The sequence below is a fragment of the Capricornis sumatraensis genome, chromosome 4 (genome assembly GCF_032405125.1).
Source record: "Capricornis sumatraensis isolate serow.1 chromosome 4, serow.2, whole genome shotgun sequence".
Taxonomy (NCBI): Eukaryota; Metazoa; Chordata; class Mammalia; order Artiodactyla; family Bovidae; genus Capricornis; species Capricornis sumatraensis.
In genome coordinates this window covers 127,715,953-127,732,157 of record NC_091072.1, presented here as the reverse complement: position 1 = coordinate 127,732,157, position 16,205 = coordinate 127,715,953, and the positions used below count along the sequence as shown (strand labels likewise).

The 16,205-nt window shown below is 42.4% G+C and overlaps 1 protein-coding gene across 1 annotated transcript in view; it reads left to right on the top strand.

The window, feature by feature from the left end:
* Positions 1-2,290: 2,290 nt before the first annotated feature.
* The window catches only part of SSPN (sarcospan), a 39,585-nt gene continuing 25,670 nt past the window's right edge, over positions 2,291-16,205 (top strand). The window contains exon 1 of the mRNA XM_068971775.1: positions 2,291-2,566. Coding sequence (XP_068827876.1) covers positions 2,291-2,566 — 276 coding nt within the window. The remainder of the gene's footprint in view (positions 2,567-16,205) is intronic.

Here is a 16,205-nt window from a genome sequence, read left to right as displayed (position 1 = left end):
CCAGTATTTGGGTCATCTGATACGAACAGCTGACTCATTGGGAAAGTCCCTGATCCTGGGAAAGATTGAGGGCAGAAGGAGAAGAGGGCATCAGAGGACAAGATGGCTGGATGGCATCACCGAAGCAACAGACATGAACTTGGGCAAACTTGGGGAGATGGTGAGGGAAAGACAGGCCTAGTGTGCTGCAGTTCATGGGGTCACAAAGAGTCAGACACAACTGGGCGACAACAATGATCATTAGATTGTTTCACATCACAAATGATTTAAACAGTTCTCCCACTTGCTTGTTTACAGGGAATAATGAATAAAACAGATAATCTACAAGGGTTCATATTTGGTTCCCCTCACTCATCTAACTAGATGTGGTACTCAATAATCTGGTTAGTGAATAACTCCCATACTCAATTTTTTCATTGTTAAAAGAAGAAACTATAATTACACGGTGTTTGTAAGGAGTAATAGGAAATAAAGTAGTTAGCATGTGCTTGTTACAGAATAGATACTCAGTAACTGGTAGCTGGATCATCCCTAAGAACAAATAATTAATTCAAGGTAGTCAGTTAGTTTCCTAAAAAAGTTTTCTAGGTTTATGTAGAAAAACTTGGTCATTTGGGTTGTTCTCAATCAGGCACAAGTCACATAGGTACCTTGGTGTAGCAACAGCTTGCATTTGTTCTCACTAAAAATCCTAATGGCATAAGGGCCCCAAAGCTGACAGCAACCTTTCCTCCGTCCCACTGCTGCTCTTGTGAGAGTGAGTGCTGCTTCTCCTGCTTCTAGGTAGACCACTGGGATGTGCAATTTGGTTTCTGCTTGTTAAGTTACTGCATTTGTTCCATGGACCATATTTTTCTCACTGATCCAGAAGGACTCCCGTGTCCCTAAGCCGAGTCCAACTCTTCGCGACTCCAGGGACTGAAGCCCCTCAGGCTCCTCTGTCCATGGGATTTTCCAGGCAAGAATACTGGAGTGGGTTGCCATCTCCTCCTCCAGGGGATCTTCTAGACCGAGGGAATGAACCCAGGTCTCCTGCATTGCAGGTGAGTTCTCTTACCACTGAGCCATCTGGGAAGCCTGATCCAGAAAGAAGGTATAAGGAAAACACTGCAGTTCATAAAGTAAGCATATATTTAATACCTTCAAAGGTGCCCAAGGAAAAGCTGATGATGATTAGTTTCTTATTTGGAGACAAAGCAAGGAGTTAGATTTTTCTTTAAATTAGCTGATAGCAAACAATCAAGGAGTAGCCTTTATCCTAGCATCCTGGCAACATCACTTAGTTTTTAATAAAGCTTTCTGAACGCTAAAATGACCATACCAAAGTAGATATAAATACTCCAAAGTGATGGTATCATTTCTTAGTGGTTTTACTGAAGTTTGCTCTAAGTGCTACTGAGGAGAGCTATGTGGGAATAACAATGATTGGTTTTATTGATTTGTTCGGTGACTTAAGGCAGGGACCAAATCTACCTTGAGCATCCTTCTTTTCTAGCACACTGTAGGTGAGTTAAACATATCTCAAATGTGGACAGAGTTATTAAACCCTCTAGCTTTCAAGGTGTATAATAATCCCCCTAGGCACCGTTGTGGAGATTGGCAAAGACTGGCTGGGGACTTTACATAAACGATTAAAGGGGCTTTTAAAAGCAAATACACGTGAGAGAGTTCCCAATTAGCCGAGAATCTCTATAAACAGTCATTTCAAAAGCAAATACCATTTTCAATGGGAAAAATGCCTTGATTTGTCAGCTGGATCGCAGAACTTTAAAAAATAAGAGCCCAGGCCTTGGATGGAAAATAGGGAACAATTTAACTTCTGGAAACGACTTCACAGCTTGGAGCCTAGTAACGCCTCTTTTGGATTAAATTGTCTACTAATTAAACTCAAGTGATTTAAACACTCATCACCTTGCATTGCGCCTCTCAGAAAACAGAAAAGCGAAAAAATCCTGGGGTTCGAAGTGGGGAAAACAGACAACACACAGAGACGTGCAGATGCACGCACACCCCCCACGTGCGCACACATACACACGCACGCGCGCGCACACGCAGCCTGTCCAAAGACAGGCCACCCTGCCGGAGTCTGCGGGCGCTGCGTCCTGCCCGGCGCGTTGGCAGTTGGCGACCCCCCTCGACTCCCCCTCCGCCGCGGGCTCCCCGTGGCCTTCGGAGGCTCGGCCAGTCGCTCCAAATGTTTTCCATATTTGTTCAGCCTCCGTAACTCGCCGAGCCGGGCCGGCGCGACCCGCCCCGCGCCGCCCCCGCCGCTGCCGCCCCCGCAGCCGCCATGGGCAGGGAGCGGCCCGGCCGCGGCGCGCGGAGCCAAGGGGGACCGCCAGCCGCCGACGCCGCGGGGCCCGACGACATGGGGCCGAAGAGGGGCGCGGGGGCCCCCAAGGAGAGCGGGGAGGAGGCCCGGACGTGCTGCGGCTGCCGGTTCCCGCTGCTGCTCGCGCTGCTGCAGCTGGCGCTGGGCATCGCCGTGACCGTGGTGGGCTTCCTCATGGCCGGCATCAGCTCCTCCCTGCTAGTCAGAGACACTCCATTTTGGGCTGGGATCATTGTAAGCATCGAGTCTGTTTTGCCTGAGCGCGTTGCCAGACAGGAATGCCACGCCGCATGGTCGAGTTACCACTAACCCACCTGCATGCGCCCTTCCCCGGCAACAAGCCTCTAACTCGCGGCGGCTCAGTGACCGAGTCCCGCCGGACCAGGTCTGCCCAGGCCCGGCGCGGCGGGGCTCGTGCCCTTGTCCTGCTTGCGGCTCCGAACGCCTCCGACACTTCTGAGCCTCGGGCGCTGGAGCTGGGGAGGCGAGGCCCGGGCTGCTTATTCTGGTCACTTTGAACAGTCTCAGTAACAACAGCAGATCAGCCCCACGGACCCCACCCTCCTCCCTCCAGGACTAGCAAAAAAGTGAAAAGTTCAGCTTGTGAAAGCAAGTTAGGAAAATTCCTGTGCGTGGAGTGGCCCCATTGGGTAGAATTGATTTTAGTTTTTAAATCGGAGGTTCCATTAGGAAGTTTTAGAAAACCGTGGTGGAAGGCAGGAAATGCGAATACAGCAAGCACAGCCTTAATCCGCTGGAGTCTAAAGTGGGATAAACCCAGGGCGCTGGCCGAGGCGGGAGACTATTTGGGACCCAGCTAATGAATGTACTGTTCCAAGCAGAACCCCGTTCAGCTGTTGTGTTTGCACACAGCATACTTTTAGCTTAATTAAACGTTTTCTCTGATAAGAAACGGGTGCCATTTATTGAGCACCTACTTGGGCCTGTCCTGCTAGAGGCCCTACATATTATTTCTAACCGTCACATCAGTCTTATGGGATAGTTCTTATCCTTCCATTTCTCAACCGAGAGAACCAAGGTCAAGAGTTGGCAAATCAGCCAAGTTGATACCTTTCTGCTCCAGAATACATCTGCGCTTGCCTCACTAAGTCCCGTCACTCCTACCTTTAGTTTGTAATTTTAATATTATATGATATTTCCTTGGAGTCACTAAAATCTCTTCCACCTCCATCGTTTCATTTGGTCTATGGAACAACACTTTTGAGGTGGGAACTGTGGACATGAGGAAACAGGCTAAGAGAAGTTAAATGACGTTCTCAAAGTCCAGAGGTGAGGCATGGGAGAGCCAGGAGGGACAAGGATCCATATTTCTGGCTCCCAGTCTCACATGGCATCCTCACCGTAATTACTGACCAGAAGAACCATAACTCACAAAACAACCCTCAAAATAATTTTGTATCAGGGACAGATGTTAAAAACACCTGATTAAATATGCATTGATGCAGGTATTTTCTAATTAAGAGTATTTGAACTCTCAAATTCTTGCAGAGTAATTTAAAACTTTTAATCTGTGTACTAAGAAGTCCCATGAAATTATCATGATTGGAGTTTTCTAAATCAAGTGATTTTAAAAATAGCTTTTCACTAAGATATACTGGGTATTTTAGTCACTTCAGTGACTGTCAACAGACTCAGAGGGAAAATATGTCTGTTCTTTAAGGCTAGGCGAATTCATAGAAGAAAGGAATGAAGCTTCTCATATGGTGGTGGTTTTGCATATTATTTGCAAATGTGTTTTCTATCCATTCTTTACTCCAACTTTAAAAAAGTCCAGTGCCAAAAAAGCAGACTAGCTGGGAAAAAATTGTCTTAATGTTCAAGACAGGAGTGTACAAACCTTGCAACTCTGAAATTTCTTGAGCAGCTTTTAGGAGCATCACATGTTCCTAGTTGCCCAGGAAGCTCCTTGGGTGTGTGGCAAAGAGTGTTATCTATAGCCAGTTCTGTTTTTTTTTCTTTCCAAGTTTCTAGGTTATGATCTGGGATCCACGTGGAGTTTTCTGGTAGTGATATTTGTGCTGGTGATATCCGTAGTCTTCTCGTTCAATGGAGAGCATATGTAGAGCAGAGCAGTTAGTGGAGATGGCCTGAGACAAGTGAGGAGGGACCCTGAGGAGCCTGGTGAGGAAAAATTCAACCCAGCTGGGCCAAGGCTGCAGGCACCTTGTCCCTGTTTCCCACAGACACCATGCTTGTTGTCCTTGTCACGCTGTCTGTGGTTGGTCCCGGGGCGCTCTTCCAAGTTTTCAGGGAAGAGAAAAGGCAGGGAGGCAGGATGGTAAAGGACAGAAGCAGGACTCTGGAGACGAACCTGCCCCCCACCTCCCACCCCTCACTGTTATTTGCTGAATAAGTCCAAGTGAATAACTCAGTCAAGGCAAGTTCCTTTCACTTCTCCAGGCTTCTGTGTCTTCATTGATGAAATCCAAATGTTAATGATAATACCTACCTCTTAGGGTTGTCCTGAGGAATAGATAAGTGAATACATGTTCTTGCACTTAGAGTCCTGACTTGGGGTACACGTTCAGTGAGTTTGCGCCTTTTATTAGCGAAGAGTGGAGCAGTCACTGGTAGCAGCACTCTTGGAAGTAGCCGTGGCTCTGTTTTATCTCTGATCGTGAAGAACAGTCACTTTGGACTTGCTCCATTTCCAAGACCAGTTTGAACCCTAAAGGAGGTATCAGCTCGGCCATCTCACCTTTCTCTGATCTCAGCCAAGTTACTGTTAGCAGTCTTAGCGGTATTTGTTGAATCTGGTACTTTCTGAATGACACGACTGAGCGACTGAACTGAAAAACTGAAAAAACTTTCTTAATCTCTCTGGAGGTTTCCAAAAACTAACTTGGGGGGTGGGGTGGGGGGAAAGGGCCTCCTCAGGGTCATTTTTCCCTAGGAACAGGGAATGATTCTGGCCTGGTATATCCGCCAAGGAATACTAAAAGTTTGCCCTGTTTAGCAGACATGCTAGACCAAAGTACAGGTCAACACTCCCTGCGAATAGGGCAGAGTCAAACCTGCTTCTGGAATGTATGCTGAATTCAAGCACGGCACCTAGACTGAGGCACCGTCCTCATCCACAGCTTGACCTGCTTCACTCTTCTATTTCTGTTTGTATTGGTTGCCTCTGACCATGATACGTCCTTCATTTTAACAAGGCTTGCTATGGATTTGGGTATCACCATTCCCATGATACAATCTAAGTATACAGATAAACTCACTTAAGCAACTTCTTCGTGACTTCTTCGTGATCTGGGTGACTTGAGGAATATGCAGTGAAATTCTAGTTATAAAAAAGAGACATTGGTGCTCTCTGATCTGAGATTTATGTCAAGGCATTTTAGAAAAACAACTTATTTCTTACTTACCTCTCACTCTCCATCAGAGGGATGACTGAAGTCTTTTTACTTCAATTACAAAAGATTCTCATAAAGAAAAGAAAAAAAAGAATGGAGCCACTATGGAGGCTATGTAACCTGTAAGAGTGCCATTCTTCTCTTAAATTTTTTTCTATGTAGCTTGAGGGTTGCAAGTCACTTCACAGGGACAATGCAAAGTCAACCAGAGTCTTTGAGGATGCACGTGGCTAGGGGAAAGGGATCCTAGGAAACCCAAGTTTGCGCAGCATTTTATTCTATTAATGACTTGAGTAGCTGGGTTGAATAGGCATTCAAGTTTGTCGTCATTCAGAATTATTCTTGGTGAAAAGCTGCATGGATTGAAGAAATCTGAGAACGTTGGGGCCTTTACTTCCATTTTACTTAATACAATTTTGGTTCCAGTTCAGTTCAGTCGCTCAGTCGTGTCTGACTCTTTGCGACCTCATGAATCGCAGCACGCCAGGCCTCCCTGTCCATCACCAACTCCCGGAGTTCACTCAGACTTGCGTCCATTGAGTCAGTGATGCCATCCAGCCATCTCATCCTCTGTCATCCCCTTCTCCTCCTGCCGCCATTCCGTCCCAACATCAGAGTCTTTTCCAATCAGTCAACTCTTCACATGAGGTGGCTAGAGTACTGGAGTTTCAGCTTCAGCATCATTCCCTCCAAAGAAATCCCAGGGCTGATCGCCTTCAGAATGGACTGGTTGGATCTCCTTGTAGTCCAAGCGACTCTCAAGAGTCTTCTTCAACACCACAGTTCAAAAGCATCAATTCTTCGGCACTCAGCCTTCTTCACAGTCCAACTCTCACATCCATACATGATCACTGGAAAAACCATAGCCTTGACTAGACGGACCTTTGTTGGCAAAGTAATGTCTCTGCTTTTCAGTATGCTATCTAGGTTGGTCATAAGTATAACATGTTTGAATCTTTGCTTATTTTTCTTCACTCAACATTTGTTGGGGATGTCTGCCCAGCTAGGTATTGGTTTAAAAATAATGAATCATATACTAGGAGGAGATCTCCAGAGATCCTGATGGACATGTGGCCTTATCATATCTGACAGTAATGAGTACTTCCGATTAAAAAATTTAACCTACGCAAATATTTTTAAAGTCCATTTACCTTTCAAAGTATTTCACTTACAGTGATTTATTTGCTTTGGCATCTTTACTCTGAAGTCAATTTAGAGCAAACTCTTGCTTCTCATCCCAATGGGGATGTTTAGTATTTGTTAGTCTCTTGGCCCTTGTAGGGAATATTGCCATGAAAAGTGGGAACTTATTTGCCTTATTGTGGTTTTAGTTTTCCTCACTCTTACTCCATTGCTCACATACCCCACCTCCTACCCCTGTCTACCTGGAATAAAATCCCTGAGATATATACTACATGAATCACTTTAGAAAGTTTAAGAAAAGGGCTTTTAGGGAAGTATGTTGTTTTTCTTTAATATCATTCATACAACTTATCTTATGAATTGTAATAAGAGTCTTGCTGCTGCTGCTGCTGCTAAGTTGCTTCAGTCGTGTCCGACTCTGTGCGACCCCATAGGCGGCAGCCCACCAGGCTCCCTCGTCCCTGGGATTCTCCAGGCAAGAACACTGGAGTGGGTTGCCATTTCCTACTCCAGGGGATCTTCCTGACCCAGGGATCGAACCCATGTCTCTTTTGTCTCCTACATTGGCAGGTGGATTCTTTACCACTGTGCCACCTGGGAAGCCCTGCATAAACTTTGGGGATGATCAAATAAAAAGTAAAGCAGGCAATTCTCTTTAAGTCTGTTAGGTGTCCATGGGGCCATTATGTATTCTGACACATGATGGTATCCAATGTGTGTTGAATTAAACTGTATTCCATACTTACTATTAGAGTTTCTGTTTTAACTTGTATATATCCACTTTAAACTATGGTTTGAAAAAATGACTTACAAATGTATTTTGCAAAATAGAGAATTTTAAGTTTATTGATAATGCTGAAAAACACTGAGAGGTAATAATAAGGAGTGTGTTATTACTCCATTTTGGGCTCTTCAGTTTCAAAAATATTCAGAATATGTTAACTTAGAATTATTGAGATATTTTATTTCAGATTATAAGATGACTGCAGGATTTAAAAAAGAAACAAGAAGTCACATGATTTATTTTGCATGCCCCTAACTTGAATAAATTAGGACAAATTGGGATTGATGTGGCTGAATGGTAGATGTCAACATTTGCAACCTTACCTTTTTACAAAGAGAGCAGTGGTATAGGTTTTCCTAATATTTGGTCTAATAGTTTCCTAGATTGCCATTATGATGTCTACTTTCAATTTGGTCTGAGGAAATGGATGTTTTCTAGACTTTTTCTTGCAATTCGCCTTGCCCATGACATTTCTATTAAGGGCAGTTCTTTACCTGGGTCCACTTGCCTGTGCTGCACCCTGAAGGACTGCCCTCGACATTAAAGGATACACACAAAGGCATGTGAAGAGTTCAGGGTGCATGTTTCTGTGTTACTGTAGAATACGGGTGGAATCCACTCATTAAACTTTAATTGGACACCATTTCGCTGCAAAGCATAGTTCACTTTTAGGACTTAGGTCCTGGCAAACCAGAGACATGTTGCTCAAAAGAGCCCATCAAAATCCAGAGTCGGATGAGGCCTTGTGATGACGTATGTAACCCTCTAGTTACTACTGGCTGTAAACATTCAAGTCTAGGTTTAATACAATGAGTTTATAAGCTGAAGGGGAACTTCTTATGGATGTGGGGAACAGTATTTGCAACTGTATAAAAGTGTGTCTGTATAAAATGTCTAAAATACATTTTCCTTTCTGTCTTAGTCTGCCCCAGCACGGTGGGGTTCTGGTGAGGAGCTGTCTTCCTAGCTTGCAGATGGCCTCTTTCTTGCTATGTGCTCATGTGGTCCTTCCTTGATGCATGTATGAAGAGAGAACAGGGGATCTTTCTCTTCCTTTTCTTCTAAGATCACCAGTCTTGTAGGATTAGGACCTCACCTTTTAACTTCTTTTACCCTAATTACCTCCTAAAAGCCCTGTCTCCAAATACAGTCACATTGAGGATGAAGGCTTAAACACAGGAATTGGGTGGAGGGGGGCATAATTCAATCCATAGCCCTTTCAGTGAGGAATATCCACTTGTACAGCCACCTCAGTGATTCATAAATGTGTTTTCTCATCTTTTCAATGAAGATCCCATGGCTTTCATGGAACATCTAGAAGTCTGAATATGGTGAGCCAGTAAGCTGACACTTGGCAGTGCTGTGAGATGGCATAACTGAATTGTTCATGCCAGTAGTGAAACATATGGAGGAAGGTATTTTCAAGGCATTTTACTAATTGTTTTTTTTGTGTGTGTGTGTCAATTTTCACTAAAAATAAAATCAAGTAGATTAAGGTGGTACATACAACTCTAAGGGTAACTTAGGCATTTCATTTGTCCCCTCAGTTTTTTAAAGCTTAGTACTCACGTTTAGTAAATCTCTAACTTTTCATATTGCTCCAGGAGTGAGTCACTGTCAGGATCTAGCTACATGACACCCTGGCTTCGGAGGCAAGGAAATGAGGATGGTAGACTGAGCCCGGCCTTGGGGGTATGCTCAGATTTTCAGGAATTGGATGAGCCCTCTGGCCTCTGGGAGCAGTGATCTCAGGCTTGGTCTTTCTAGAATTCAGGGAAGCCAGCTCTCTTCCCCGAATAATATACAGCTGATGCTTTTTAATATGTAGCTGATGATTTCTTTATAATAATGCAGCTGATGCTTTCATTTTATGATGATGATTTTGAAAATTAGGCAAACAGTCTTTGTTCTGTGGAATGGGTCAAAATAAAGCCTGGGGGGTGCTCCCACCTGGGGGCTCATGCTGTCACAGCCTCCAGCCCGAAGCCCCTGGTGGACCCCGCTTTGGTCTGCCATCAGGGCTTCTCCCCAGTTCCCCGGTGGCTCAGTGGTAAAGAATCCATCTGTGACCCAGGAAACACAAGAAATGTGAGTTCAATCCCTGGGTAGGGAAGATCCCCCTGGAGGAGGGCATGGCAACTCTCTCCAGTATTCTTACCTGGAGAATCCCATGGACAGAGGAGCCTGGCGGGCTGCAGTCCATAGGGTCTCAAAGAATTGTACAAGACTGGAGCGACTGAGCGCTCACACACAGGGCTTCTCATCTGATCCTGTTTGTCCAGCTTAGAAATCCTGAACTGTGCTGCACAAACCCCAACCATCCCAGAGAGAAAGACTAGAGGAGTGACTAACCATCTGATTCGCCGCCTTTTGGTCCAATCCTAGTCCAAAACGAGTAGTAAACAAAGGCAGGGCCATGGTTCCAGAGACATCCTGGAATGTCGCTGGTTTGATTTTTGAGCTTATTTAAAGTCAATGCTCTCTGATCTAAGGTTGCTAGAGCCACATCCACAGCCTAACACAGTCATGAATCTGAGTGTTTCAGTGCTGTCTTCCCTGCGCTCTGACATGAGGCCGGTAAGTGGCTGTTAGAAAGCAAATGGTTTGTTCGCAGATCGCATTCCCACATTCTGCTGAAGAAGCTCGCTGGGCCTGCTTCTGTTGTTGCAGAAATGAGCAACTTCTCCCCGGCTGGGAGAGGCTGTGGAAACCTCAAGGAGGCTCTTTTAGCGGCATCCCACTCAACTGTTGTTTTGAAAGTGTTTGATTCGGCATTCGCTGTAATGAGCCATTAAAATCCCTTTACGATAGATTGTTACCAAGGCCTCTCTCTTGTGTAGAAGATAGTGACAGGTGACAAGAAAAAAAAGAAGGAATTGCTAATGTGTTAACTAGACCCTGACTAAGGAATGGATTTTTGCTTTATTACTAAGGGAAAAAAAAATAACACCCGCTTCCTTCTAAAGTATCAGGTGTGGCACACATATCAGGCTTTTAGCCGTGCCATTTATCTGTGCCAGGAAAAGTAAGGAGGCATTTTCTAAGAAAAGGGAAATAGCATTTCAGCCTTCATCCTTTCTGGTGGAGGGTGGAGGATGCAGGGAGAAGAACACAGGAAGAACATCCCTCCTGTCTCAGTGGAGGGGTGCAGCTTCGGAGGCAGTGAAAGGGCCAGCTAGGCCTCTGGAAGGTGTACACTTCATAATTGAAGCAAAATAACTTCTCCATGACCACCTACAAATGAAAGGCAGAATTCGACCATTTTAATATACATGTTCCACATTCAGGAAGTTTATGCCTATCTGTCATGCGCCTGGCTACTTAGGTGCTGAAACAGACGGATCACACCACTCCGGCTGGCTTTGTCATGTAACCTTTCATGAATAAGTTGTCTGGGATGCCTACGATGAGAGGGTTTCAGAGTTAAGGGCCCTGAGACCAAGCAAAAAATTTTAAAATGAACATAAGGTAACCGTAACTATTGTGTTCGAGAACTCTCGGTAAACAATTCTCATTCAGTCACTGAATCTAGTGCGTCACGAATTTTTCCACCTGGAGACCTCCCTGAAGGCTCGCTCCCCCTTCTCCCTGTCCTCACACACACATCACAAAAAGCTCAGTGTCTTGCTAACCCATGTTGCCATGGAAGGGAAGAGAGGAAATGCGGGAGAGGCTACAGGCTGCCTGGGGACACTGACCTCTTCATGATGAAGAGGACAAAACACATTTTAAAGAAGTAATGTTACTATATGTTACTTGGCATTCCATTATATCCTGTTTTGTTGTTGTTGTTGTTTTGGTAAAAATTACTCTTCATTGGAAAAGCCACCTGATAATGTTTTTTAAAGGCTGTATAGGATGGTTCTCTCATTTACGCTTCAGTTTTGATTGACTTTGTATTGATTTACTGTATAATTCCTATATACTGGACCATTTCATCAAATTTCACTTGCTGTGCTGTTTCAGAGAGATGGGCCCAGGAGTATTAATGTAGAATTATCTGTGCAATCATTTCTAAAGTGGGACCTAATTTGAGAACCAACTTAATTATGCTTGTATCATAAAATACAGCTGAACTCTATACCTCTGCATGTGTGTGCAAGTCACTTCAGTCATGTCCCATTCTTTGCAACCCTATGGACCATAGCCTGCCAGGCTCCTCTGTCCATGGGATTCTCCAAGCAAGAATACTGCAGTAGATTGCCATGCCCTCCTCCAGGGCATCTTCCCAACCCAGGGATTGAACCCATGTCTCTGATGTCTCCTGCATTGGCAGATGGGTTCTTTACCACTAGTACCACTTGGGAAGCCTCTCTCTACCTCTGGAATAGGCTAAATCCATATTTATAAGATTCCTTTCGCTTCTGAGGACTTGAAAAATCCTGAAATGGAACAAATGAGTTGTACTTTATTTTTTTCCACAAATATGTAACACTTCTAACCCTTGTGTTGATTCATGAGAAATGCTGAAACGTTTTAGTTTCAGATTTTAGTTTCTCTTATATTCTTTGAAAATAGATTACTTTGCAAAAGTATGTATTTGTAGAACCTATTGATGATTAGCTTCTGGTAAGTCACCATAAGCGTGAGGGAGGTGGTTGAAAAGCAACAGAACAGAAGCCTATAAAAGAAAGATTGTTGTTTAGTCACTAAGTCATGTCCAACTCCATGGACTATCCTGTCAGGCTCCTCTGTCCATGGGATTCTTCAGGCAAGAATACTGGAGTGGGTTTCCATGCCCTCCTCCAGGGGATCTTTCCCACCTAGGAACTGAACCTTCATCTTGTGCATTGCAGTTGGGTTCTTTACCACTGAGGCACCTGGCAAGCCCTAAAGAAAGATTACTGACTTGTAAAACAGAAACCTTTCAGATTTAGCCATTCTCCTGGTATCTTTCCATATGCCATACAGGTTGCCACCAGGAGCTGTGTATGGGGGAATACACACACACACACACACACATACAATCAACTGCAATAAGTTTAAAAACCAAGTGTTTGAAGAAAGTGGCACAGAAGGTGTGATTAATCCTATCTGAGAAGAATCAGAAAAGACAAGGAGAGGGGCCTGAGACTGCAGGAGGTCCTCTAGTTTTGGAGTAAAACAAATGTGGGTACAATCCAAGCTCTACAATTTTCAAATAAATTTAGGTTATTTTTATTTTCGTGCAGGTTGAACAAGTATGGCCAGTTCTATACAATCCTATGATTTTAACTATAAAAAGATGTAACTGTATAATAGCATGCATGTATGTATGGTAAGCCGCTGCAGTCATGTCAGACTCTTTGCAACCCTATGGACTGTAGCCCACTAGGCTCCTCTATCCATGGGATCCTCCAGGCAAGAATACTGGAATGGGTTACCATGCCCTCCTCCAGGGAATATTTCCAACCCAGGGATCAAACCCTCACCACTTTACGTCTCCTGCATTGGCAGGAGGGTTCTTTACCACTAGTGCTATGGGAATCCCATATAATAGCATAGACAGAATAATAAAGCAACTTCCTATCCAGATTCCTCAAGTTTTAATATTTTGTCATAATTGTATTGTTTCAATACATTGAAATTGCATCTTTCCTTTCTTAATCATACTCTCCTGCCTTCTTCTTCTCCAGAGGTATCTGTTGATTATATCTTGAATTTGGTATTTATCATGCCTATGCATGTTTTCATACTTTTTTTGTATAGATCCATAACCAACAATTATTTTCTGTTTTAAATTTTATATAAATGATAGCAAAATATCATTTTTAAATATTGTTTTGAGTCATTTATAATAATTCATGGATATCATTTATTCATTTTTGCTATACTATATTTCATTATACAAGTATGCAGCAATTAACTTACTCATTCTCCTGTTAATGAAACTTTAAGTTGCTTTCAAAAGAGAACTTTTTCCTCGCAATTACATATAGTGACATAGTGGATGTTCTGTTCCATGGCTCTTTATACATACATTTCAAAGTTTTTAAAGAATATTCCTAGGAATTGAATTACTGGCTCTTCAGATACAGACATTTTCAACTTTCTAGATATTGCCAAATCAGTACTGCAAACCTAAAGTTGTATAGATTTACACTCCCAGTAAGTAAGAAGTCCCACCCACTGTTCTATATACATGCCAACATTTGTTACTTCCAGACAATTTTAACTTAAAAAGTACTTATATTTTTTTAATTAAAAAATGTTAGTGCAGTTTTAAAAAGTTTCTTTCCATTTGCAGTTATTACAAAATATTGGCTATATTGCCCGGGTTGTGCAACATCCTTGAGCCTATCGTACATCCAATATTTTGTGCTTCTCATCCCCTCTTTATTTGTTTTTCTCTTTCTGACTTACTTCACTGTGTATAATAGGCTCTAGGTTCATCCAGCTGATTAGAGATGACTCAAATATATTCCTTTTTATGGCTAAGTAATATTCCATTGTCTGTGTGTACCACAGCTTCTTTCTTTATTCATCTGTCAATGGACATTTAAGTTGCTTCCATGTCCTAGCTTTTGTAAATAGTGCTCCAGTGAACATTGCCCCTCATCTCATACTGCTCCTCCCTGAACACTGGTAAACACTAGTTTGTTCTATGAGTCTGCTTCTTTTTTGTTATATTCATTAGTTTGTTGCATTTGTTAGATTCCACATATAAGCAATGCTGCTGCTAAGTCACTTCAGTTGTGTCCGACTCTGTGTGACCCCATAGACGGCAGCCCACCAGGCTCCCCTGTCCCTGGGATTCTCCAGGCAAGAACACTGGAGTGGGTTGCCATTTCCTTCTCCAATGCATGAAAGTGAAACATGAAAGTGAAGCCACTCAATCGTGTCCGACCCTCAGCGACCCCATGGACTGCAGCATTCCAGGCTCCTCTGTCCATAGGATTTTCCAGGCAAGAGTACTGGAATATCATACAGTATTTGTCCTTTGTCTTTTTCTGTTTGACTTATTTCACTTTGCATAATGCTGTTCAAGTTCATTTATTTGGTTGCAAGTGGCAAAATTTCATTATTTTTTATGGCCAAATAGCAGATAATTATAGTTTTTGCCTATCTTACTTGTGTGCAATGATATCTTATTTTAATTTATATTTTTCTGATTACTGCTGGAGTTGAACATATATGTTTATTGACTGCTCAATTATGTTTCCTATCCTTTATTTATTCAATGAATATTTTCTGTGAGTTGTTTTTCTCTAATTGTTTTATAAGATTTATTATCATTGTGACTTAGTGTTTGTGGTTTTAGGTGCTGCAAATATCTTCTCCTAGTTGGTATCATCTCTTTTACTTTTGTTTATGATGGTTTTGTTGTGGAAAATACTTAATTTTAATGCATTTACATATATTAAGCTTTTTATGGTATATGCTTTGATATATTTAAGGAAATCTCCCCCTGCTTCAAAGTCAAAAAGGTATTTTTCTCTAGTGTTTTCTGAAAATATTGAAAATGTGCTTTTGTATTTATATCTTTAAGTGGTCTAACTTTTTGCATAGGGATATGAGGTAGTGTTCATATTTTATTTTTGGAGTGTTAATTATCTTAGTACCATCAATAATCAGTCCTTTCACACTGATCTGCAGTTTCCATTTGTCATCTACCAAGTTTCCATATTAGATTTGAGGAGTGTATCTATGATTCTCTTCAATCTTGTTGTTTTCTTTGTCTGTCACTGTGTTGATATCACACTATCTAAGTTAAAGTAGCGCTATGATGCATCTTGTTATAAAGATGATGGCATAAGCAAATCCACCCCTACTCCTCCCTGCGTATTTGCTCAGTCACTCAGACGTGTTCAACTCTGTGTGACTCCATAAACAATAGCCCACCAGGCTCCTCTGTCCATGGGATTTCCCAGGCAGGAATACTGCGGTGGGTTGCCATTTCCTACTCCAGGGGACCTTGTTGACACAGGGATCGAACGTGCGTCTCCTGTGCTTCCTGCATTGGCAGGCAAATTCTTTCCCACTGCACCACCTGGGAATCCCTACCCCTATCTTATTCTCCTTCAAAATTGTCCTGAGTCTTAGCTATATTTTCTTCTGTATATATTTTAGATTTGGCTTCTCATGTTCCAAGAAAAATACTTTTGTATTTTCATTCAGTTTGTACTTTCTGTGTGAGCAAAGAATATCTCACCATTTATTTGAATTTTCTCTAATATCCTTTTTGGTTATCTTTTGATTATTAATTTCAAATTAATTGCTTTGTGCTCAGTTCATGTGTTTTCGTACTATCAGTCCTTTGACATATGAGACTTACTTTGTGATCTAGTATGTGACTAATTTTTTTTTATAAATGTTCCATTTAGCTTGGAAAAAATGTGAATTCTCTCATTTGAAATTAGGGTTCTGTATTTCATTTAACAATCAAGCTTTTTAACCATGTTGTTTAATTGTCTACATCTTTACTAATATTTTTCAGCTTGATATGAATATCATACTGAGAGATGTGTATTCAAATTTCTCAATGTTAGATGAATATGTTTCTCCTCGTTTTCCCATTTTCATTAAACATTTTTAGTCTACTTAATAACCACATACAAGATAGTGATTATAAAATAGTTCACTAGTCTGAGGT